The 23,180-nt window shown below is 47.2% G+C and overlaps 1 protein-coding gene across 3 annotated transcripts in view; it reads right to left on the minus strand.

The window, feature by feature from the left end:
* Positions 1-8,710: 8,710 nt before the first annotated feature.
* Positions 8,711-23,180, minus strand: part of HPF1 (histone PARylation factor 1) — a 101,240-nt gene continuing 86,770 nt past the window's right edge. For 2 of the 3 annotated variants that reach the window (XM_069744218.1, XM_069744220.1), the window contains exons 3-8: positions 18,094-18,277; positions 16,829-16,927; positions 16,450-16,600; positions 12,194-12,284; positions 10,824-10,996; positions 8,711-9,097 (exon numbers count right to left, since the gene is read on the minus strand). In XM_069744218.1, the coding sequence (XP_069600319.1) occupies positions 8,966-9,097; positions 10,824-10,996; positions 12,194-12,284; positions 16,450-16,600; positions 16,829-16,927; positions 18,094-18,277 (830 nt within the window). In that variant the 3' untranslated portion in view covers positions 8,711-8,965. The remainder of the gene's footprint in view (positions 9,098-10,823; positions 10,997-12,193; positions 12,285-16,449; positions 16,601-16,828; positions 16,928-18,093; positions 18,278-23,180) is intronic. The other variant, XM_069744219.1, reaches the window with a different exon arrangement.

Raw genomic sequence — 23,180 nt, forward strand, 5'->3', positions numbered from 1 at the left:
TATGCAGCATCAATAGTAGGGGTAAAATCACGCAGGGGAACCCGCAGGACAAACCGCGATAAATCTGCAGGGATAACCGCAGCGGGTTTGCCCTGCAGATTTATCAAATCCGCTGCGGGAGAACCCGCAGGACAAAAAGGAACATGTGAATGTGGCCTTAGGCTGCCATCACACTATCAGTATTTGGTCAGTATTTTACATCAGTATTTGGAAGCCAAACCCAGGAGTGGAACAATTAGAGGAAAAGTATAATAGAAACATATGCACCACTTCTGCAATTATCACCCACTCCTGGTTTTGGCTTACAAATACAGATGTAAAATACTGACCAAATACTGATAGTGTGACGGCAGCCTTAGGGTGCAGTCAGATGGCAATACAAATCAGAACGCAGTGCACAGACTGGCCGGTGGCTCTCCCTACCCGAACTCAACGGCTTCATGTATTTCTGTGGAGCTGACATGCTTGGATGATTCCACTTTATATTAATTTGTGTGTAGCTCCTGAATAGTTAACAAATTTACTGACAGATTTTGAAGTATTTGAGGGATGCCTTTTTAAAAGGGTTTCACTTTTTTAGGGAGTTTCCAATATATAGGTTCCTCAAACTCCCATTTAAATCTGAATAGGTCCTTAAAGGGACTCGGTCACCTGAATTTGGAGGGAACAATCTTCAGCCATAGGGGCGGGGTTTTCGGGTGTTTGATTCACCCTTTCCTTACCCGCTGGCTGCATGCTGGCTGTAATTTTGGATTGAAGTTCATTCTCTGTCCTCCATAGTACACGCCTGCGCAAGGCAAGATTGCCTTCCAGACTACTCCGGTCTCATCAGGCTCAGACTAAAGCAAATTCTGAAGAATCACATATTTATACCCAACACAGAACTGTCATGGGAGAGTGAAAAGTGATAAACAGTTGTGTCCATAAATATTGGAAAGTTCCAAGATTAGGAGTGAATGTTTTGTTGTCCTGATTGGGGTCTGGTTCTGTTATGATGTGTTATGCAGTGACGCTCAGTTAGTGCGCGCCCTCTGCCTGAACGTTTGTGCAGGGGACGCAGAAGACACAGTGGCGTCGGAATGAGGACCGGTGAATACTGCAAGTGCCGGGGGCCTGAGCAACGAGAGGTATGTCTTTTTTTTTTTTTAAATCGCAGCAACAGCATATGGGGCAAATATCTTTATGGAGCATCTTATCGGGCCATATTCAACGTTTGTGCAGCACTATATGGGGAAAATATCATATGGGGCCATATTCCAATGTTTGTGCAGCACTATATGGGGCAAATATCTTTATGGAACATCTTATGGGGCCATATTCAACGTTTGTGCAGCAGTATGACAATAATACGACATGCAACAGAAAGGAGTTAAAGGACAGAGTGATAGACAAATTTTGATGTACTCCACGTTAAAAAAAAAAATGATTATTTTTAGCATTTTATTCTGAATATTTGTAAATTATATTGTCGAAAATATTTCTGAATAGAAAAAGGACGACATTTGCACTCATCCTGCAGGGGCTGAATATACCAGATATATGGTATGTGCTGCTAGTAAGAGAAAGGGGAAACAGATTTACATTCTAAATCCAGACTTACTGCAGAAGACAGTTTCTTTTGATGACCCAATTTTTCTTGTCTGAGTAACCTTTCTTTTGCAGCATCCATAAAAGTAATGAACTCCTAGGCTTTTTATAGCAGCCTGTGTTGAAGTCCATGGTCATTTTTGCATCAATTTATATGGTATTTGCTTCCTATACTCAAACATGCGCAACTTTTTTTTTTAATAAATATCCTACCATTTAGATCTATCAGAGTATAGCGTGTTGCTCTAATGCGGACAAATTTGTCAGCTCTGCCATCTCCCATTCCTTGATGTTAGAGATAGCAGCAGATGAGATGATTGGAAATAGCTTTTTCCCTTCTATACCCCTATGTTCAAAGGGAGGGCTGAGAAAAGACCACACACTCATTAGGAGCATATAAATGCAGAAAAAAATAGGTTTTAGACCTACAGGTAATTATGTTTCCAGGAGTCCATACTGACAGCACCCAGGAGGACGTCCTCCTCCTCCTTGCTGGGACAGGAAACACACGAGAGTACAAATATCCGGTCCCACCCACCGATCCTCAGTGTTGTTACAAGAACCATCTCATGGAATAATGCAAATAAAAACTTTTTTAATAACAGAACCACATTACAATATAATATGTAAACACATATATACATATACCTTGAACTTATAACAACTGTATGGACTCCTGGAAACAATTACCGATAGGTCTAAAACCTATTTTCCAGGATGTCCCTCCTGACAGCACCCAGGAGAGTACCAAAGCACCTCCTTAGAGTGGGATTACCGCTTGGAGGACCTTCCTCCTGAAAACAGTGTGCTGACCGGACATAACATCAAGTTTATAATGTTTACAGAATGTGCCGACACTGGCCCATGTTGCGGCCTTACAAATCTGGTCTACTGAAGCACCTGCCTGCTCGGCCCAGGAGGCGGAAATCCCGCGAGTAGAGTGGGCCCTTAAGCCCACTGGAGGGGAAATACCCTCTGACTAGTAAGCATCTGATATTACCTTTGTGATCCAACGTGCAATTGTGGCCTTAGAGGCCTTTCTACCCCTGTTCTTTCCCCCAAAAAGAATAAAGAGGTTTGGATCTATACGCCAAGACTCTGTCGCCTTCAAGACCCCCTGTCATGACATCCAGAGAGTGGAGAGCTTTCTCTTTCTCGTTGGAAGGATTATTACAAAAAGACGGAAGCACTATCTCCTGATTCCTGTTTTTGGTAGAGCCTACCTTTGGGATAAAAGCTGGATCTAGTTTCAGAATTAAAACTATCATCCCTAATCTGGAGATACGGGTCTCTGATACATAAGGCCTGGACCTCTCCAACGCTCTTGGCCGTAGTGACCGCCACTAAGAAAGCAGTTTTGCGTGTGCGAATAGGGATAGGCATATCCTCTCCCAGGGCATATGAACCTTTACACAAAGACTTAAGGACTAAGTTAAGGTCCCAGGATGGGGACAACTGTCTAATGGTGGGACGCATTCTCTGGGTGGCTCGAATGAACATTATCCATGGGTGAGATGCCAAAGGATAGTCCAGAAAGGATCTTAGTGCTGACACCTGCACCTTTAATGTGCTGGGTCTAAGACCCATGTTGAACCCTTTTTATAGGAAGTTTAGGATACCTGGAACATCCGGAGAGCCTGATAACATCGGACCTGCCACTTTCTGAGCAAAATCGTTTCCAGATCTTCCGATAAATGGCCGTAGTTACAGGTTTCCTACTAGCCTGAATAGTGGCTATAACCTGATCCGACAAGCCTTTAGACTTCAGGATGTCCCTTTCAGGATCCAGGATGAAAGACAGAGTTTGCTTGGATCTGGATGGTACACTGGCCCCTGGTGAATGACCTTCCCCCTGAGGGGCAACTCGACTGGTTTGTCGATCGCTAATGTCCCTAGTAAGGGAAACCAGCTTCTTCTTGGCCAGTATGGAACGGTCAAAATGACCCTCGCTCGATCCTCCTTGATCTTCCGTAGAACAGCTGGAATTAATGCCAGGGGCGGGAATGCATATGAGAAAGGCTGGTCCCACTGCTGGCTTAGTGCATCTACCCCGTCCAGAAGATCCGAGGGGTTCAGAGAGAAGAATCTTGAGACCTTCGAGTTTCTTCTGTTCGCAAAGAAGTCTATGTTGGGGGTTCCCCACCTGCAACATAATTTCTGGAAGATACTCTGATTCAGTTCCCACTCTGTTGGACACAGTTGCCGTCTGCTCAGATAATCCACTAACACATTCTGAGAACCTTCTAGATGGATAGCTGTTATCGATAGAACCGTATTCTCTGCCCAGTTGAAAATCGTCTCTGCCAGATCCTGCAGTGGTCGATATCTTGGGCCTCCTTGATGATTCAGAAATGAGACTGTCGTCACATTGTCGGAAAAGATTTTTACATGACGATCTGCAAGCGAGAGCTGATTTCGCCTTAACGCTTCCCATACGGCATATAGCTCCCTGAAATTGGAGGATCTGTTGCTGATGCTCGCTGGCCATCTGCCCTGGAAGACCTTGCCTTGTAGATGAGCTCCCCAGCCCCATGCACTGGCGTCTGTGGTGATGACCACGTAAGGGGAGGTTGACCAAAGAACACCCACCTTCAGGTTCTCTGTCTGTATCCACCAATGGAGAGATCTTGTTGGAACTGTCAATTTCAAGGGAGCCTCTAGAGACGACAGACGGCGATCCCAAGCCGACAGGATCTGTCTCTGCAGAGGTCTTGAGTGTGCTTGTGCCCACCTGACGCATGGTATGCAGGCCGTCATCAGACCGAGTACCTTCATTGCCCTCCTTATGGAAACTCAATGTTCCAATAGGTGCCTGACTCGAGTTTGAATTGTCACTCGTTTGACATCTGGTAATATGGATATTCTGTATCAAGTCCAAACACACTCCCAGGAAAACCTTCCTTTGTTCTGGTAGTAGGTCTGACTTCTGCCAGTTTAGTACCTATCCAAGATGTTCCATTATCGAAATTGTTCGAGTCCTGTGAACCTACTCTACTGAGTCTGCCACAAGAAGAAAGTCGTCCAGGTATGGGATTATTATAATACCCTGGCTTCTTAAGGTACCTTCACACTAAGTGACGCTGCAGCGATACCAACAACGATGTCGATCGCTGCAGCGTCGCTGGAGAGCTGTCACACAGACAGTTCTCCAGTGACCAACGATGCCGGTAACCAGGGTAAACATCGGGTTACTAAGTGCAGGGCCGCGCTTAGTAACCCGATGTTTACCCTGGTTACCATCGTAAAAGTAAAAAAAACAAACACTACATACTTACCTTCCGCTGTCTGTCCCCGACGCTGTGATTTCCTGCACTGACTGTGAGCACAGCGGCTGGAAAGCAGAGCGGTGACGTCACCGCTGTGCTTTCCGGCTGGCCGGCGCTCACAGCTAGTGCAGAGAAGCAGAGCGCCGGGGACAGACAGCGAAGGTAAGTATGTAGTGTTTGTTTTTTTTTTAACTTTTACGCTGGTAACCAGGGTAAACATCGGGTTACTAAGCGCGGCCCTGCGCTTAGTAACCCAATGTTTACCCTGGTTACCAGTGAAGACATCGCTGAATCGGCGTCACACACGCCGATTCAGCGATGTCTGCAGGGAGTCCAGCGACGAAATAAAGTGCTGGACTTTCTGCAGCGACCAACGACATCACAGCAGGATCCTGATCGCTGCTGCGTGTCAAACTGAACGATATCGCTAGCCAGGACGCTGCAACGTCACGGATCGCTAGCGATATCGTTCAGTGTGAAGGTACCTTTAGGAAGGCCACCATCTCTGATACAAGTTTTGTAAAGATACGAGGAGCAGAAGCCAGCCCGAAGGGAAGGCCCTGGAACTGGTAGTGACAGGTCCGGGTTGGCTTAGCTACCGCAAACCTCAGCAGATTCTGAGACGAAGGATGCACCGGGACCTGATAGTACGCACTTTTTATGGTCGAGGGTGCACATAAAAGCGTCCTGATCTATAAGATGAACTGCTGAACGGATAGATTCTATTTGGAACCTTTCGTATCTCACCCAGGCATTCAAAGGCTTTAGATTTATTATGGTGCGAGTGTCTCGTGATGGCTTTGTGATAGTGAATAGTGCCCCCTTCCTATCTCTGACGGAGGGACTGGGATTATTACCCCCCGTATGGAGCATGTCCTGTAAATCTTTTAATATGGCGGAGTCTGCCAGAACCACAGTAGGTGAAATGTACCTTTCCGGGGTAGGGGAGTAAAGCTCTATGCTGTATCCTAACACGGCTCTGCGAACCCATTGATTTTGAGTGATGTGGGCCCAGTTTTTTGCAAACTGCCGAAGCCTTCCCCCGATGCACGTGGCGTCATTGTCTTATTTATAGAGGATGGACTAAAGAAGAGACCTCTGCCCCTATTACTCTGTCCACGGGAACCTCTGTAGGATCCCCTGCCGGACCGATACTAACCCCGAGAATCAAACTGCTTTCTGGAGAAGAGACCTCTCCGAAGGCTGGGTCCGCTTAGACCTGTCCTCAGGGAAACCCTTCTTTTTATCAGAGGCTGACTCAAGGATAGAGTCCAACGCCGGTCCAAACACACTGTCCTGAAAATGGAATAGAGCAAAGCTTGGACTTAGAGGCATTGTCCCCAGACCAGGACCTCAGGCATACTGCCCTCCTAGCAGCATTAGATAGGAACTATTACGAGCTGAGAATCTCACTGATTCTGCTGTCGTATCTGATAAAAATGCCATGGCTGACTTCATGATGGGTAGAGAGCTCAGAATATCAGATCTAGGGGTCTTGTTGGCTAGATGCTCTTCCAACTGACCCATCCATAGGTACATGGATCTGGCCACAGAAGTGGCAGCAATGTTTGTCCTAATTAGGGCCGCAGAAGACTCCCAGGCCCTTTTTAGGTGAATGTCAGCCTTCCTATCCATAGGGTCATGCAGACTGGATGAGTCCTCAAAAGGTATAAGTCTTTTTGGTGACACTTGCAACTGGAACGTCAATTTTAGGGACCTCCTCCCATAACTTGACATCCTCAGGGTCAAATGGCAGACAGCCCTTAAAGTCACGGGATAGCACCAGATGGCGCTCTTCATCTTTCCACTCCTCTAGGACCATGGCCTTATAGGAAATACAGTTTGGTTTCGTGCCACAAGTCCCCCAAACATCAAGTCCTGTCTGGACTGTAGTTTGGAAGTGTCCTCGATCTGCATAGTATTCCTCACTGCCTGGACAAGCTCGTCTGTTTCCTCAGACTGAAAGAGGTATTTCCTGGTACGATCCTGGTTTTCTACCGGAATCTCTCCCTCCTCTTCTGATAGGGAATCCCTTAACTCGGAACCTTCATCAGAAGAATACTCTGGCTCCCCATGGACATTCTCCCATCTGGCTCACTTATGACTAGCTATGGGACTGTCAGGCCGTGAATGAGAGAAGCTGGATATAGAGGCCTGAACCTCCTCCCGTTCTAGGGACCTCATCTCTGAAAGCAGTGATGCCTGCTCATGCTTCATGACCCTAGAGTTACAGGGAGCGCAGAGGGTCTTGCCATGGGAGTCTGGGAGCTTTATATGGCATACAGGACATCTGTTGGTTTTCGCCGTGACCTTCCCAGATTTTTTAGCCGTGGCTGGGGGAGCAGCGGGGTTTCCCTTATCCTAAATGACATAAGATAGGGAGTAATAGGATAGCAGCTATGTGTGGTATGATGGGAGGAGAGGTTGAACTGCACCAGGCAGACTTGCCCCTTCCTCCTCGATCCTGTCTTCCATAGCTTGGCTGAAGCAGACAATGCACCCCTTGCACGAAGCTGGACACTAATGCTGGTAGTGGCCGCGCTGCACTGCGCTCTCCTGCTGGAGCGCCTGCTCTCCCCGCTCATAGAACGCCACGGGAAGTGACGTTTTGCCGGCCCCTGACGAAAACCGGAAGTGACGCGGCTCCCCTGATCCGGAAATGCTCGTCAGGTGCGGCGTCTCCCAAACAGTACGCCTGGCTGAATGGAGGCCCGCAAGATCACCGCCGCGTCCTGAGCCGAGAGCCCCCCACCAGGAGGAGCGGCTCAATCCCGGAGCATCGTCCCACTCTGGGCCTTTGGGGTAGAGGGACTCCCCACCAGGGAGTTTCGACCCTGAGCCTCTTGACAGGGGAAGGATTGGAAGACCGTACGATCCCCCTGAGCTCGGTAAGCCTGCGCAGCTTTCCCTCAGTGTTCCTCCATGCAGAGACAGGAAAAACACTGAGGATCGGTGGGTGAGACAAAATATTTGTACTCTCGTGCGTTTACTGTCCCAGCAAGGAGGAGGACGTCCTCCTGGGTGCTGTCAGGGAGGACGTCTTGGAAAATATAATTATATATATATATACACATATATACACATATATACACACACACACATACATACACAAGCTGAGATACTTTCAAAAAAGGGGGTATTACTAGGTACTAAAAATGCAGAGTGCCCAAACTTTTGCATTGGTCCATTTTCCCTTTTGCAATTTTTAAAATGTCTATATTTTTGCCCAAAATACAAAAGGAAACATGTTAACTAAGCCTTTTAGAGATCATTTAATCTTCAACTTACTTAATTGTTCACAACAGTAATTTTGATTAGGGATGCCCACATTTTTACATGCCACTGTAGCACCAGTCTGTGCTGATAAATGAGATCAAGAACAGAAGCAACCAGGTCATGCAGACCTCACATCCAGCATATAGCAAGTACAAGAAACTATATGGCTCGGTTTTTAAGGGGGTTTCATCACTAGGCTAAATGTTGTGCAGCTAGGACACTTCTAACCCATCAAGCAATTTCTGAAGGTGTCCTTTGGTACTAAGACATTAGCAGTGAGTTGCCAGTTGGGGGCTTCACCAGTTACAGCATATTAATAAACCTTGGGCAACTAAGACCCCGCCAACACTGTTCTTCCTTAAACCACTTTTGGTATACTGAAGACCTGCTGCTTTGAAGATGCTGTGACCCATTTATGTAGCCTCACTGGCCTGTCTCATAATTACTCTGATACTTACCCTTTCCGACTTCCAATAGACTGGAATGGCATGTAATCTGTATAGATCGTATGCAATCCGGGTGTAACCTGTAGAAAAGGGTCTGCCATGCCATGTACACAATACAAATGGTCAGACCACAGGTTATTGCAAATGCTATTCATTTTTAATTTAGCTCCAAAAAAAAAAAAAAAAAAAGTTTTTACATTCCGAGATTTTTAGTCAAGGTCATCTTGTAAGTAGTAAGCTCAGCAGTACACTTCTTTGTCAGGTCAGAATGTCACTGAATCATAACACTTACAGACTTCAGACACAAGGTGACAATTTTATTACAAAACTATTTTATAGCATAATGCTTGAGAACACAGAACAAATATGCAACATTAATTGTGATCTGAATTATGTGGCTAGACGGTTGACATTCTCTTTACTTCGGTTTGCCAGGTGAGCTTCAATTATTTCTGCAAATAAATCCCGTTTCAGAAGCTTGTATGCAAGGGGCAAAAGTTGGCCAGCAACTTTGTGAAAGTACTGAAAAACAAATCAGAAGAAAATGAGGTCTTGAAACCAGCACTCACATCGTGGTAATAAAGTAGTAACAGCCCATCACAGCTTATTATATTCTACTAGATGGTGGCCCGATTCTAATGCATCGGGTCTTCTAGAATATGTAGTTTATTTATGAAGATTTTAGAATACATTGAATACACAGGATTCGGCCAACCGCGACTAATTAGCGAAGTGTGGTTCAAATCCCGCGCCAATTTGCGGCCGGACTGCGCTTGTCGCTGATTGTTCGCGGCCGGCCACGTAGTATATTGCACAGCCCATGTAGTATATAGCAATGCCCACGTAGTATATAGCAATGTGGGCATCATATCCCTGCAAAAAAAAAATAAAAAAAAATCTACATAATTGTCTAAGGGTCACTTCCGTCTTTCTCTCTGTGTCTTTCTGTCTGTCACGGATATTAATTGGTCGCGGCCTCTGTCTCATGGAATCCAAGTCGCTGATTAGTCACGACCAATCAGTGACGGACACAGTCCGGAAGAAAATCCCCGCAGTCACTGCTCGGCGCCCGCATACTCCCCTCCAGTCACCGCTCACACAGGGTTAATGCCGGTGGTAACGGACCGCGTCATGCTGTGGGTAATGCACTCAGTTACCGCCGCTATTAACCCTGTGTGTCCCCAACTTTACTATTGCTGCTGGCTATGCGGCATCAATAGTAAAAAAAAATGCAATGTTAAAAATAAAAAAAAACCTGCTATACTCACCCTCCGTAGTTGGCCGAGCCGCTCGCGCCTGCCATCTTCCGTTCCCAGCGATGCATTGCGAAATTACCCAGAAGACTTAGCGGTCTCGCAAAGTAATCTCGCTAGCGGTAATTTCGCAATGCATCCTGGGAACTGAAGATGGCGGCAGCCGCGCGCCCATCGCGATTGGATCCCAGAGGGTGAGTATGTAACTTTATTTTAATTCTTTTATATACTACTTGGCTGGCCAACATACTACGTGGACATGCATATTTAAGAATACCCGATGCGTTACAGAGTGAGTGCGTGTGAGTGTGTTTCTCTGTCACGGAAATTGCGCGTCGATGATCGGTCACGCCCAGCCGACCGCGACCAATCAACGACAGGCACAGTCCGGCCGTGAATTGGCCCCTCCCTACTCCCCTCCAGATAGTGCCCCCTCCATACTCCCCCCAAAAACATACAATCTGCATGAACATTGGAAATGATCGCCAAATCCTAGTTTGGCATATTCGCACTAACATATTCGCTCATTTCTAGTTAATACCACTGATTAGCTGGCTTACTTTGTGCCAGAAAATTGTGCCAACATTGTCACATCAGGCAATGCCTCCTTATTAGTGATGAGCGAGTATACTTGTTGCTCGGGTTTTCCTGAGCATGCTAGGGTGATCTCAGTATTTGTGACTGCTTGGAGATTTAGTTTTTGTTGATGCAGCTGCATAATTTATGGCTGCTAGCATGTGGGGGTTGCCTGGTTGTTAAGGAATCCCCACATGCATTCAGGCTGTCTATCAGCCGCAAATCATGCAGCTGTGGTAAGAAAAAATCTCCAAGCACTCACAGATACTCAGAGACCACCGGAGCAACGAGTATACTCTATCACTACTCCTTATATAACAAGCACAATGTGGTGCAAAGCACATTAAACAGATTTTTGGCACACACTGCTCCGCAGCCATTTAGCTTAGTATCAAATTGTGTTGAGTTTTCTTACTTACATGTGATCCATAACAAAACAGGTCAATTCCCAGCTCATATCCCATACCGTAATCGCACTCATCGTTTGCAAACTGAACAAACGTTATCATTTCCTGAATGGGAGCAAAAGCTTTCATTCGCTTCTCATCATCAGAGGCTTCTACTATGGCTTTACAAATCTTCTTTAGGTTTCCTTTAAGCAATAAAAATAAAATTATTCACTACATTCAACCCTTATAATAAAGGGGTTGTTCAGCCCAGTGAAAATTGTAGGCAACCACTGCAGCTTGCGGAATCCTAACCATATGTAATTGGCACACAACTAGAAGTTGGCTCCACTCGCCATTCTGAGTGGTCATCCCATGACCCCAAGTATGTAACTGCAGTAACAGGTCGATTAGCTTCTTCGCTTCTCTCAATCATCTACTCCAGTGGCGGCGAACCTATAGCACACGTGCCAGAGGGGGCACGCAGAGCCCTCCTGGTGGGCACGCACGCCATCTCCTCAGGACTAGTGCCACCACCATTCTTCTCAGCCCCGTTACCGTACATACTCATGCATAAGCAGAGTTTTTTTTACGTTATTTTGTGCTGAAAACGCCCCCACTCGGCTTATACACGAGTCATTGTCCCAGAGGATGGCAGGGGAGGGGGTCACAGGAGGCAGGAGTCGGCAGCTGTGGCTAAAGCCTGTGCCCGCTGCCAACGAGAAATTTAATTTTCACTGCACTGGCAGCGAATATTCATTTCTCTTATAGGGATCAACCTTAACCCCTTAATCCCATATGACGTACTATCCCGTTGGGATAGTACGTCATAGCGATCGGCCAAGCTCACGGGGGGGGTGTAGGTGTTGTAGCACGGCCGAGCGTCAACTGGCTATCGCAGCTGACATCCGGCACCATGTGCCACGAGCAGGCCCCGGATCCAGAATGGTCGCGGGGTTGCATCCAGGTGCTGCAGGGAGGTGGCTTACCAAGTGCCTGCTCAGAGCAGGCACTGGTAAGCCAGGAGCAGTGCACATCAGATCGTTTATCTGACACAGTGCATTGCAAAGTGTCAGATCAGCGATCTGACCCTATAACATGACAAATAATAAATGTGACAAAGCAGATAGACTCTTCTGCGGTACCCATACATGTATTAGTAGAAAAAGATTGATCATTTTAAATTACAGTTTCTATTATGGATGCAGGTACCAATAAACAATGCATTAGAAGTCTTCCCAACACCTAAAAGATTTGAGTAGTTCAGTAGAATTTTAACACACCCATCATGGCAATCTCAAGTCAAAAGCTGTTGTGCTGCTCCTATGAAGAGAGACTGCGAGTGGGGGAAGGGGTGGATTAAAAAAAAAAAAAAAAAAAAAAAAAAAAAAGGAACCATTTACCATCTGTCTCAGACAATTCTCTGTATCCAACATCAGTCTTCTTATCCACAGGGACAACCAAACCAGCACCGTGGAATGACTTTGTCACCACCTAGTACAAATAGGGGAAACATCAGATACCCACTTTCACTGAAACATGGAATACATCAATGCCAATTTAAAGGGAACCTGTCACCTGAATTTGGCGGGACTGGTTTTGGGTCATATGGGCGGAGTTTTCGGGTGTTTGATTCACCCTTTCCTTACCCGCTGGCTGCAATATTGGATTGAAGTTCATTCTCTGTCCTCCATCGTACATGCCTGCACAAGGCAAGATTGCTTTGCGCAGGCGTGTACTATGGAGGACAGAGAATGAACTTTAATCCAATATTGCAGCCAGCATGCAGCCAGCGGGTAAGGAAAGGGTGAATCAAACACCCGAAAACTCCGCCCATATGACCCAAAACCAGTCCCGCCAAATTCAGGTGACAGTCCCTTTAAATAACTTTTTTTAGGCCAGTGGTGTATCATTTTCATTGAGTGTCACATCAGCATTGTGTTTGCCTTCAAAAGGGCCGTTTGTTTTTAATTGTAAGACTGTATACATGTAACTACTTCTTAACATACTGTTATATACAGTGGGGCAAAAAAGTATTTAGTCAGTCAGCAATAGTGCAAGTTCCACCACTTAAAAAGATGAGAGTCGTCTGTAATTTACATCATAGGTAGACCTCAACTATGGGAGACAAACTGAGAAAAAAAAAATCCAGAAAATCACATTGTCTGTTTTTTTAACATTTTATTTGCATGTTATGGTGGAAAATAAGTATTTGGTCAGAAACAAAATTTCATCTCAATACTTTGTAATATATCCTTTGTTGGCAATGACAGAGGTCAAACGTTTTCTGTAAGTCTTCACAAGGTTGCCACACACTGTTGTTGGTATGTTGGCCCATTCCTCCATGCAGATCTCCTCTAGAGCAGTGATGTTTTTGGCTTTTCGCTTGGCAACACGGACTTTCAACTCCCTCCAAAGGTTTTCTATAGGGTTGAGATCTGGAGACTGGCTAGGCCACTCCAGGACCTTGAAATGCTTCTTACGAAGCCACTCCTTCGTTGCCCTGGCGGTGTGCTTTGGATCATTATCATGTTGAAAGACCCAGCCACGTTTCCTCTTCAATGCCCTTGCTGATGGAAGGAGGTTTGCACTCAAAATCTCACGATACATGGCCCCATTCATTCTTTCATGTACCCGGATCAGTCGTCCTGGCCCCTTTGCAGAGAAACAGCCCCAAAGCATGATGTTTCCACCACCATGCTTTACAGTAGGTATGGTGTTTGATGGATGCAACTCAGTATTCTTTTTCCTCCAAACACGACAAGTTGTGTTTCTACCAAACAGTTCCAGTTTGGTTTCATCAGACCATAGGACATTCTCCCAAAACTCCTCTGAATCATCCAAATGCTCTCTAGCAAACTTCAGACGGGCCCGGACATGTACTGGCTTAAGTAGTGGGACACGTCTGGCACTGCCGGATCTGAGTCCATGGTGGCGTAGTGTGTTACTTATGGTAGACCTTGTTACATTGGTCCCAGCTCTCTGCAGTTCATTCACTAGGTCCCCCCGCGTGGTTCTGGGATTTTTGCTCACCGTTCTTGTGATCATTCTGACCCCACAGGGTGGGATTTTGCGTGGAGCCCCAGATCGAGGGAGATTATCAGTGGTCTTGTATGTCTTCCATTTTCTAATTATTGCTCCCACTGTTGATTTCTTCACTCCAAGCTGGTTGGCTATTGCAGATTCAGTCTTCCCAGCCTGGTGCAGGGCTACAATTTTGTTTCTGGTGTCCTTTGACAGCTCTTTGGTCTTCACCATAGTGGAGTTTGGAGTCAGACTGTTTGAGGGTGTGCACAGGTGTATTTTTATACTGATAGCAAGTTTAAACAGGTGCCATTACTACAGGTAATGAGTGGAGGAAAGAGGAGACTCTTAAAGAAGAAGTTACAGGTCTGTGAGAGCCAGAAATCTTGATTGTTTGTTTCTGACCAAATACTTATATTCCACCATAATATGCAAATAAATTGTTAAAAAAACAGACAATGTGATTTTCTGGATTTTTTTTTCTCAGTTTGTCTCCCATAGTTGAGGTCTACCTATGATGTAAATTACAGACGCCTCTCATCTTTTTAAGTGGTGGAACTTGCACTATTGCTGACTGACTAAATACTTTTTTGCCCCACTGTATAACCTGAGACACCATCCGTATCCACTGACCTATTGTAAATAAGAGAACGCCAGCAGCCGATTGTCTTCTCCGATTCGGTTCTAGGATGTATTAAGAGAAGCATAGAGTCTAGAGAACACGTGAAGTAAGTATCCCCCCCTATTCCTCCTTGGTCAGACCTCATTGGGAATACTGTGTCCAGTTCTGGATACATATTTTATATATATATATATATATATATATATATATATATATATATATATATATATATATATATATATATATATATATATATATATACACACACACACAAGATGGAGAGCGGAATACACAAGATGGAGAGCGGACTACAAACTATGTCCTACGAAGAACGATTAAAGGATCTGGGAATGTTTAGCTTGCAAAAAGGAAGAGGACTGAGAGGAGACTTAATAGCTGTGTACAAATATCTGAAGGGATATCAGTGTAGAGGGATCATTCTCATTTGCACATGGAAACACGAGAAGCAATGGGATGAAACTGAAAGGGAAAAGATACCAATTAGATATTAGAAGAAAAAAAACTTTGACAGTGAGGGTGATAAATGAGTGGAACTGACTGCCACGAGAGGTAATGAGTTCTCCTTCAATGGAAGTCTTCGAAACAGGCTGGAAAGACATCTGTTTGAGATGCATTAAGTGAATCCTGCATTGAGCTGGGGTTGGACACGATGACCCCGTAGGTCCCTTCCAACTCTAACATCCTATAATTTTATGCAATGCAGATGTTGCATATTGATGTAAGTGATGTGAAAAGGTACCAAGGCAGACATTTAACTTTAAGTCTAATTGCTTAAAATTACCGTATATACTCGAGTATAAGCCGAGATTTTTAGCCCATATTTTTGGGCTTATACTTGGGTCAGCTTATACGGTAATAAAATAGCATTTTAGTGATTACACAGTACTTATAAACAGGTCCTGTCCCACACCTCGTGTTGGGATCTGCCAAATGCCAAAGTAGGATAACAGTGTTTGTCAAGTAAATCACGGCTATCTATGAACTTCTAAAGTTAGGGATTAAAGAGAATCGGTCAGTAGGATCAACCATCCTAAGCAGTTTATATGGGCATGCAGGTCATAGGAAGCCTGCATAAAATAATATCTTGCCATCTGCAATCAGACGTCTTATTACATATAAGAAAAAAAAAAAATGTGGATTTCTGTGTAAGTGAGCTTTTTAGTACTATGAGCCGGGCACTGATCTGCATAAGAATCAGCCTCCAGAGCTTGTTTTTAATAAAAGGGAGAGTTGCCAGTGTAAGACATGTAACAGTACAGAAGAATTAAACTTTGTCTCCTTACAAACATTTGCTGCAGCTCTCACAGCTCTGCTGTATTGCAACCCTGTGAGATTGAAGCTGAAGATGAGAGGAACCTGTAGAGGTTTTAGTTATAATCACACACAGCTCTACAGTGAGATCAGCCATTACATAACATGCTGGTAATGGCCCCTTTTATTAAAAAGTAGATTGTGGCCCGATTCTAACGCATCGGGTATTCTAGAATATGCATGTCCCCGTAGTATATGGACAATGATGATTCCAGAATTCGCGGCAGACTGTGTCCATCGCTGATTGATCGAGGCAACCATTATGACATCGTCGCCATGGCAACCATTATGACATCATTGTCGCTGTGCCCGTTGCTGATTGGTCGAGGCCTGGAGGCCTCGACCAATCAGACGCGGGATGTCTACGTCCTTTATGACATCATCGTCGCTGTGCCCGTCGCTGATTGATTGGTCGAGGCCTGGCGGCATCGACCAATCAGGGACGTGGGATTTCCAGGACAGACAGACGCAGATCAGCGTCCAGACCATAGCTTGGAACAGCTCATTTACATATAGGATAATCTCCGGAACAACATCAGATCACAGCTATGTATCATTTTATTCAGCTTCCCATGACCTACATGGCCATATAAATGGGTTGGGGACATTCATTTTACTGACAGATTCCCTTTAGCAGTAAGGCGAGTATGAACCATTAACGATGAAGCCTAGAAGACCAACCTTCTTGTCCCTCTGTTTCATGGATGCAGTTTTCTGTTCCAGCGAGTACCCCAGATCACTTGCTGCTGCTATCAGTTTCTCCACCAAATCTTTCACCAGTTTTGCGGCCTTTTTATCAGAAATTTCCTTCAGCTTTTTCACTGCAAACTGACTGAGTAATAAAAGGTAGTTATTTATATAGATTCCGTAATGTAAAGGCAGTAAGACCATGACCTGTATAAAATGGAAAGGATTTTGGGTACATACTATACTAATACAAGTTTTTCCTGTCCCCCCACAACAAAAGGGATGGAAAGGGGGACTTCTTAGCGGTCTACAAGATAAATAAAGTAGGAATATTTTGCTCTGTAACCAATGAATAATAGAGGTAGACACTTACTTGACGGCAGAGAACACATTATCTCCAGTCGCAGTGATCAGGCATCCTTTAACAGCATCATTGGAGCCCAGGAACGCAGGCAATTCTTCCGGAGAGTCTCTGGAATGAGACAGGACTTCATTTACACAGTATGCTTTATACACAGTGTGTCCATACAGTAAGCCGACATCCCTCATACCATAAAGGGGTCTCTTGATGTAGCTTCAGGAGCAGCCTGCTCCCAGGTTACTGCTTTGCATGGGGTGGCATGTTCCTGACTAACTGGAGAGTGGCACTGTCACGCTGTTGGTCCAAATTGTGCCCTCTACCACCATACTGATGAAGGCAGCTTTGTTTCAGCAGCATGGCAGAAGTGCAGGGAGGCAGAGGCACATCAGATCCAGACCGCTTGGCTGCAGCTCCTGTAACGAGCTCCATCCCTAGGCAAGCGGCCAGGCCAGTGGCTAGTAAGCCAGCAGTGACCGTACACTATTAGATTAAAAACCCCTTCGTATTCTAAAACACAGGATTTCCAATAAGAGATACATTTCTAAATAGCTTGTTTTAACAAGCACTTAGGAATTTAAGACAACCCCTTTAATCCCGTCATAACCAGGAAAGTTCCATTTTGCCCCACATACCCCCCCCCCATCTTCCAAGAGTCATAACTTTATTTTGTTCATTTATCAACCCAGCTGTATAAAGGCGGTGGGCAGAGTTGTAGCTTGGAATTACAACATAAGTGGAATTCTTCCCTTTTTTTTTGTTACACGTGTTAAAATAGTGAGGGGAAAAAAAATTACTAAAGATTACCCTCATTGTTTTTTTTAGGTTTTTCCTTTTACATTATTCATAACATTACCCAGCAGTATGATTCTTCATGATGACAGTACAGGGTTTTTAAAATATTATACTTCTTTATACATTATATATTTATGATCTTAAAAATTCTAACCCCAGTGTGGTCAACACCTGTGGCACTCCAGCTCGGTATACTACAACTCCCATCATGCCCTGACCTCCACAGGCTGTGACTACTAATTCCAAGATGCAAGCAGACTCATCTGCCACTCAGGTAAGTGAAAATGTCAACTAGCAATGTCCGCATAATATTGTCTACATAACACCGGTGCATGGAGAGGTAATGGACAACAACATTTCTGAAATGCAAGTTAAGAAAATTATGCTTAATTGCAAACATTTGCCAAGAATACCGAATGAGCCATCACTCAATATAACCTGAGTACAGGGAACTGCCAGTCCAATCATGGAAGTCTAATGCTCACCTGTAATAGCCGATGTGATACTGGGTCTTGCTGTCCCCTACGATAATGGTCTGGAACTCAGGGGGGTCGTAGAAGTACCTCCAGTGCAAATTGTAATTAATGGCAGACTTCGCTTCCTTGTGTTTGCGGGAAAGAATATCATATGGGCCGACAAGCTGGAGGCCGAGGCTGGAGTTCAGGGCATCTGTGGTTAAAAAAAAAAAAAAAAGTCAAACTCTAAGTAATGGTGTAATATACACAGACTCCATAATAAAAAGCTGTATACAATTTTGGCTTTTTATGGCCCAGATACAAGTTTCTAGTTTGCAACTTTCTGCATTTTCAAGACAGTTTTGCTCAGCTAATCAAATGGGCGCCATGGAGGAGTGACCACAGCTCGTCTAATTCATGACAAGTTGTGGCATACCTTCCACTAGAAAGCTTAAAGGGACACTGTCACCTGAATTTGGAGGGAACAATCTTCAGCCATGGAGGCGGGGTTTTGGGGTTTTTGATTCACCCTTTCCTTGCCCGCTGGCTGCAATATTGGATTGAAGTTCATTCTCTGTCCTCCGTAGTACATGCCTGCACAAGGCAAGATTGCCTTGTGCAGGCATGTACTACGGAGGACAGAGAATGAACTTCAATCCAATATTGCAGCCAGCATGCAGCCAGCGGGTAAGGAAAGGGTGAATCAAAAACCACAAAACCTTGCCTTCATGGCTGAAGATTGTTCCCTCCAAATTCAGGTGACAGTGTCCCTTTAAGACTAAGGCCATGTTCACACCTTCAGTATATTACATCGGTATTTGTAAGCAGGAGTGATTGAATAATACAGTGGTGACGTGTTTTCATTATATTCCACCCCACCCCCCGATTGTTCTACTTCTGGATTGGCCTCACAGATACTGATGTGAAATACTCACCATATACTCAGTGTGAACGTGGCCTAAGAGTATTAAGGGTAAGCTCACAGGGCGTTTTTTTCTGCAGCAAAACCAGGTCTTCTTGGCAGGAAAGAAGCTGCGTCAAAGACGCAGGTTTATGTGCGTTTTTTGTTGTGTATTTGGTGCGTTTATTTGCTCTTTGTCCATGCTAATGTCCTTAGATTTTCAGCAGCAAATAATGAAACCTGCGTTTTTCTCAACACCCATTCATGTCAATGGGTGAAAAAAAACGCAGCAAAAACGCTGAAAGAAGTGACATGCTCTATGTCCAAAAAACGCAGCAAAGCACAGAATACTGATCAAACAAAAAAAAAAAAAAAAACTGTGCAAGAGATTTCTGAAATCTCATAGGCTTTGCTGGTACTGTAAAAAGCAGCTGAAAATTAACAAAAAAAAAAAAAAATTAAAAAATTAAAAACAGCAAAAACGCCGTGTGAACTCACCCCAAGACTTGTGGCGAGACGCTAGTTGTCAGATGCTCCCGATTCAGTAAGCGGCATGCACCTAAAATGAATCAGGCGTGACCCACTCCAACAAGCCCCCTCATCAAGACCACCGTTGTTCATAGCAATCTTGATGAATCGGGGCCTTTATATTTAATTCCATAGTTTATTGAAGAAAACATTAAAAATATTAACACCATATGGATAGCTTGAACAAGGCTGTCAGTATTGGGTTTGGAGACAAATCATCACATATCAATAACTGATGAATAAACATGTTTTTTTCCCTACACTTCCAAAAGCCATAACTACCATCAATAAAGCAGTATGAGGTTTTTTTCAGGACGAGATAGAATGAATGGTGTCATTCAAAGCTACCGTATCATGTACTGAAAATTCACCAGTTTTTTGGGTTTTGTTTTTAGGGCACCAAAAGTGACCTGGTCGCTGTAATTGTACTGACCTCGAGGTATAGATGTGTAAAATATATAGATGTGTAAAATATATAGATGTGTAAAATATATAGATGTGTAAAATATATAGATGTGTAAAATATATATATATATATATACACACACACCATATATACTCATGTATAAGCAGACCCGAGTATAAGCCTATAAAACAGCCCCACTAGTTAAACCCTTTAGTGAGGAGAAAAAAAAAAAAAAAAAGATGCTTTTATCAGCATACTGCCTAACAAAAAGTTGAATAAAACACAAGCAAAGAGACAAATGTAAATATGGTATCTCTGAAAAAGTCATCTTGCACCAGAGCCCACATCAAAGGGAGGGAGTCCGACACACATCAGCGTACATTTACGCCCGATGTTGGAAAGTAGTTAGTGTATTAATGATTTTTAATTCCGATTACGTGTATAACACAAGGATGTGGAGTCAATAAGCCAAACCTCGCTGTGATTAAAATACCTGGCTTCCGGATCCCTCGCCGCAGCGTCCTCTTCTGGCCGCAGCCTCTCCTGTATGCGGTCACGTGGGGCCGCCGATTACAGTACTGAATATGCGGATCCGCCCCTTTGGGAGGCGGAGCCGCATATTCATGATTTTAATCGGCGGCCCCACGTGACCGCATACAGGAGAGGCTGCGGCCAGAAGAGGACGCTGCGGCGAGGGATCCGGAAGCCAGGTGAGTATTTTAATCACAGCGGGGGGGGGGGGGGGGGGGGGATCTGCATTTTAAACACTAATATTCATATGTTCCCTGCAGCAAACGCTGCTGCAGGGAACATATGAATCGCGGCTTCAGCACCAGTGGGGGGGACAGCGCTTAATGTAGCGCTGTCTCCTGCACGGCACACAGACTGCACACGGACAATGTCCGTGTGCAGTACGTGTTTTACACCTCCAGCACAGCCGCAGCCACGCACAGCCGCCCCAGCACAGCCACGCACAGCCGGCCCCAGCACAGCCACAGCCACGCACAGCCGCCCCCAGCACAGCCACGCACAGCCGCCCCCAGCACAGCCACGCACAGCCGCCCCCAGCACAGCCACCCCAGAGCCACAGCCACGCACAGCCGCCCCAGCACAGACACGCACAGCCGCCCCAGCACAGACACGCACAGCCGCCCCAGCACAGACACGCACCGCACAGCCGCCCCAGCACAGCCACCCCCAGCACAGCCACGCACAGCCGCCCCCAGCACAGCCACGCACAGCCGCCCCAGCACAGCCACGCACAGCCGCCCCCAGCACAGCCGCCCCCAGCACAGCCACCCCCAGCACAGCCACCCCAGCACAGCCACCCCAGCACAGCCACGCACAGCCGCCCCCAGCACAGCCACAGCCACCCACAGCCGCCCCCAGCACAGCCACCCCAGCACAGCCACAGCTACAGCCACGCACAGCCGCCCCAGCACAGCCACAGCCACCCCAGCACAGCCACAGCCACGCACAGCCGCCCCAGCACAGCCACGCACAGCCGCCCCCAGCACAGCCACGCACAGCCGCCCCCAGCACAGCCACGCACAGCCGCCCCCAGCACAGCCACGCACAGCCCAGCCGCCCCCAGCACAGCCGCAGCCACGCACAGCCGCCCCCAGCACAGCCACAGCCACGCACAGGCGCCCCCAGCACAGCCACAGAGCCGCCCCCAGCACAGCCACGCACAGCCGCCCCCAGCACAGCCACAGCCACGCACAGCCGCCCCCAGCACAGCCACACACAGCCGCCCCCAGCACAGCCAGAGCCACGCACAGCCGCCCCCAGCACAGCCACCCCCAGCATAGCCACGCACAGCCGCCCCCAGCACAGCCACCCCCCAGCACAGCCACGCAGCCGCCCCCCAGCACAGCCACGCACAGCCACCCCCCAGCACAGCCACGCACAGCCACCCCAGCACAGCCGCCCCCAGCAGAGCCACGCACAGCCGCCCCAGCAGAGCCACAGCCACGCACAGCCGCCCCAGCACAGACACGCACAGCCGCCCCCAGCACAGACACGCACAGCACAGCCACGCACAGCCGCCCCCAGCACAGCCACCCCCAGCAAAGCCACACAGCCGCCCCCAGCACAGCCACACACAGCACAGCCACAGCCACGCACAGCCGCCCCCAGCACAGCCGCCCCAGCACAGCCACAGCCACCCACAGCCGACCCCAGCACAGCCGCCCCAGCACAGCCACAGCCACGCACAGCCGCCCCAGCACAGCCACGCACAGCCGCCCCCAGCACAGCCACGCACAGCCGCCCCCAGCACAGCCACAGCCACGCACAGCCGCCCCCAGCACAGCCGCCCCCAGCACAGCCACAGCCACACACAGCCGCCCCCAGCACAGCCACGCACAGCCACGCACAGCCGCCCCCAGCACAGCCAGAGCCACGCACAGCCGCCTCCAGCACAGCCACAGCCACCCCCCAGCACAGCCACGCACAGCCGCCCCCCAGCACAGCCACGCACAGCTGCCCCCCAGCACAGCCACCCCCAGCACAGCCACGCACAGCCGCCCCCAGCACAGCCACGCACAGCCGGAGAGAGAAAGATGGGAGCAACATATGGCAGAATGGAAACAGGAACAGGCAGAATGGGTGCAGCACATTACAACAGAATGGGGGCACAGGATGGCAACAGCACATGACAGAATGGGGGCGCACACATGACAGGATGGGGGTGCAGGATGGGAGTGCAGGATGGGAGCACATGACAGGATGGGAGTGCAGGATGGGAGCACAGGACAGGATGGGAGTGCAGGATGGGAGCACATGACAGGATGGGAGTGCAGGATGGGAGCACATGACAGGATGGGGGTGCAGGATGGGAGCACATGACAGGATGGGGGTGCAGGATGGGAGCACATGACAGGATGGGGGTGCAGGATGGGAGCACATGACAGGATGGGGGTGCAGGATGGGAGCACATGACAGGATGGGGGTGCAGGATGGGAGCACATGACAGGATGGGGGTGCAGGATGGGAGCACATGACAGGATGGGGGTGCAGGATGGGAGCACATGACAGGATGGGGGTGCAGGATGGGAGCACATGACAGGATGGGGGTGCAGGATGGGAGCACATGACAGGATGGGGGTGCAGGATGGGAGCACATGACAGGATGGGGGTGCAGGATGGGAGCACATGACAGGATGGGGGTGCAGGATGGGAGCACATGACAGGATGGGGGTGCAGGATGGGAGCACATGACAGGATGGGGGTGCAGGATGGGAGCACATGACAGGATGGGGGTGCAGGATGGGAGCACAT

This window comes from Ranitomeya imitator, chromosome 1, assembly GCF_032444005.1.
Source record: "Ranitomeya imitator isolate aRanImi1 chromosome 1, aRanImi1.pri, whole genome shotgun sequence".
Taxonomy (NCBI): Eukaryota; Metazoa; Chordata; class Amphibia; order Anura; family Dendrobatidae; genus Ranitomeya; species Ranitomeya imitator.